The sequence below is a fragment of the Belonocnema kinseyi genome, chromosome 1 (assembly GCF_010883055.1).
Source record: "Belonocnema kinseyi isolate 2016_QV_RU_SX_M_011 chromosome 1, B_treatae_v1, whole genome shotgun sequence".
Classification (NCBI taxonomy): Eukaryota; Metazoa; Arthropoda; class Insecta; order Hymenoptera; family Cynipidae; genus Belonocnema; species Belonocnema kinseyi.
This window is the reverse complement of record NC_046657.1, coordinates 5,697,729-5,700,575: the sequence shown is the minus strand read 5'-3', so window position 1 is coordinate 5,700,575 and position 2,847 is coordinate 5,697,729. Positions and strand designations below refer to the sequence as shown.

Genomic DNA, 2,847 nt, shown 5'->3' with positions numbered 1-2,847 from the left:
AAAGCATGGAGGGACTGCTTTGAACTAATTCGTGCACTGACTCGACTTTCGTTTCAGTCGGGTCATATCGGGTAGAAAACCAGGACAGAGATACATTTATAAGCTGATATTTAATTATTAACATACAGTTTTGACAAGCTGAGAAGAATCAGGGAATGGGAGAATTTGGTGATATGCAATTATGTTGATTTCAGTTATGGAGAAGTTTAAAATTAACAGTGAGTCTAAAGCAGCAAAGATTGTGTTCGGCACATCATTTTGTTCTGAAAGCAACTTTCGAGCAATTGCTAACCCAACTTCAGCATCTTTTAATTTTGTTGATGTCACATCCTGTCCTCGGCATCATTCTCTTCATCAGATTTTTAAGGCCCTTGTGCCTTTATACTATTCAATATCTCACTATCTGTAGGTTCATTAGCAATAATGACATTAGTGTCTACATTAATGAAATATTCGATAGTTACTTCTGTGAAGCCCAACATTCTTTGTAGATCATTGTAGAACATTTCGTCTTGTTCTTGTGTTGCAAGATTTTCCACGTCAGTTTTCACGAAGCTGGCCTTCTGAAAGCAATTCGCAATTATATCACTAGTGACATCAGCCCAAGCTTCGTTCAAGTCGAAAATAGCATCCAATAAATTCAAATCAGTCAACCACATTTTTTTATCCGAAGCCTTGAGCAATCTTTTTATAATTCTCTGCCGGTAATTCACTTTAAGGTTCTGAATGATTCCTTGATCCATTGGTTGCATTTTGGCAGTTAAATTTGGTGGTATGTGAACCACCTTTATGGCTTTTAAAGTTTGAATCAAGACTTTTGGATGAGCGGGACAATTATCCACAAGTGGGAGAACTTTCCGATTTTCTCTTTGAAACTTGTGATCAATTTTATGAAGCCAGTCTTCATATACTGAACAGGTCATCCAAGCTTTTTTATTGCTCTCGTAAAGCACTGGTATAGACTTGACTCCCTTGAAACATCGTGGTTTCCTAGATTTGCCTATTACCAGCAGCTCTAGTTTTTCTTTACAAGACATATTAGCGCAGACCATGACAGTAACACGATCTTTGCTTTTTTTACCACCATGACAAATGTCGCCCTTAAATTTCAGAGTTTTATCTGGTAAGCATTAAAAAAAAGACCTATTGCATCTGCATTGAAGATATCTTCTATTACATAAACTTCTAACAAACTAGGCAAAATGTCTGTGAGAAACTTTTCGCAGTCTTCTTCCGAAACAGAAGCACTTTCGCCATTTAATGTCCTATAGATTATTCCATTCCTATTCTTAAACTTTTCTAATCACCCAGAGCTAGCTTTGAAGTCTTTATGTCCTAAGTAAGTTGCAAAGAATTCAGCTTTTTCCAGCACTATAAGACCAGATACGGAAATATTCTGGTGCCGAACAGTTTTTATCCATTCCACCATCGATATTTCCAAAAATGGAGAGTGAGATGTCTTCATGCGTTTCCGATCCGGTTGGAAACAAAAATTTTCAGCAGCAGCCAAAATCTTCTCCTTTTTCTTGATGCCGGAAGTCAGAGAGTTAGCGGGAATCTTGAAATCAGCAGCAATGTCCTTCTTTCTTTTAACTCCTTTCTCGACACTTCGAATGAGATTTACTTTCTCACTCAGTGATAATGTTGTATACTTAATCTTATCCATACTTTTCAAATTGGTAAGGTGTAAGTCCGAACAACATTAAACTACACAAGCACATGACCCTTATTTATATTAGCAGCCCCACCCTTGTCAAACGCGCCAACTCCCACCACTCGCAATAGACCAATCACGTGCAACCGGATAAGTTATAAACATGAGTTCGTCGCAGTTGTTACTTAGTCATTGCTTTACTTTGAATTGTAGAAGTTATCATCACGGCGGGGCATACCATTTTCTTCGAATTATCGAGAACTATTAACATGGGAAACATCAGGTTTCAGTCGGTTCCAAAAAAAAATTCGAATTATCAGAAATTCGAATTATAGAGGTTCGAATTATCGAGGTTTCACTACATTTATATTATTTAATTACACTGGTGACATTAGACCAACAATATTTCGCAATATACGAGGCAGTTTGATAATCCCTTGAAAAATGAAACACGGAGACGTTTTTTTGGCCAAAATCGGTTTTATTTTTCAACATACTCTCCATTTAGATCGATACAGCGAGTCCAACGATTTTCTAACTTTTTGATACCGTCCGAAATATACTCGATCGGAATGGTCTCCAAAATACGCCTCAGTTTCAGCTATGAGCTCCTCATTTGAGTAAAAACGCTTACCGGTGAGCCATCTCCTCAGGATAGGGAACAAGTAATAGCCGCTGGGGGCCAGGTCTGGTGAATACGGTGGTTGAGGAACAAATTCGAAACCGATTTTATGCAATTTTGATTGTGCAACTAAGCATGAATGAACAGGCGCATTGTCGTGATGATAAAGCGGTTTTTTCTTCTTCAATTGCGGTCGTTTTTCGGCGATTTTGATTTTCAATCGGTCCAATAATGATGAATGGTATGCTCCGGTTATGGTTTTACCTTTTTCAAGATAGTGCACGAATATTATGCCATGTGCATGTCAAAATACGGAGGCCATAACCTTTCCGACCCATTGTTGCGTTTTTGGACGCTACGGAGCACTTTGGCCCGGTAGAACCCACTTTTTTGCCTGTTGCGTTGACTCAGGAGTGTAGTAGTGGATCCAGGTTTCATCCATGGTTATGAATCGGCGCGAAAACTCGGTCGCGGCACCCATCGCGCGCAGAGCTTCTTCATGCCCAAAACTGAATGCACGATATTGTCCACACGTTCCAATGATATGCCTACAGCATTAGCTACCTCTCTC

General features: G+C 39.1%; 2 protein-coding genes across 2 annotated transcripts; both read right to left on the bottom strand.

Annotated features, from left to right (window-relative positions):
* Positions 1 to 362: 362 nt before the first annotated feature.
* Positions 363 to 1,052, bottom strand: LOC117176591 (tigger transposable element-derived protein 4-like). The gene has a single exon (XM_033366845.1). The coding sequence runs from the start codon at positions 1,050 to 1,052 to the stop codon at positions 363 to 365; it is 690 nt and encodes a 229-aa protein (XP_033222736.1).
* Positions 1,053 to 1,303: 251 nt separating this feature from the next.
* LOC117176582 (jerky protein homolog-like) lies at positions 1,304 to 1,666 on the bottom strand. Its single transcript, XM_033366838.1, has one exon. The coding sequence runs from the start codon at positions 1,664 to 1,666 to the stop codon at positions 1,304 to 1,306; it is 363 nt and encodes a 120-aa protein (XP_033222729.1).
* Positions 1,667 to 2,847: the final 1,181 nt, after the last annotated feature.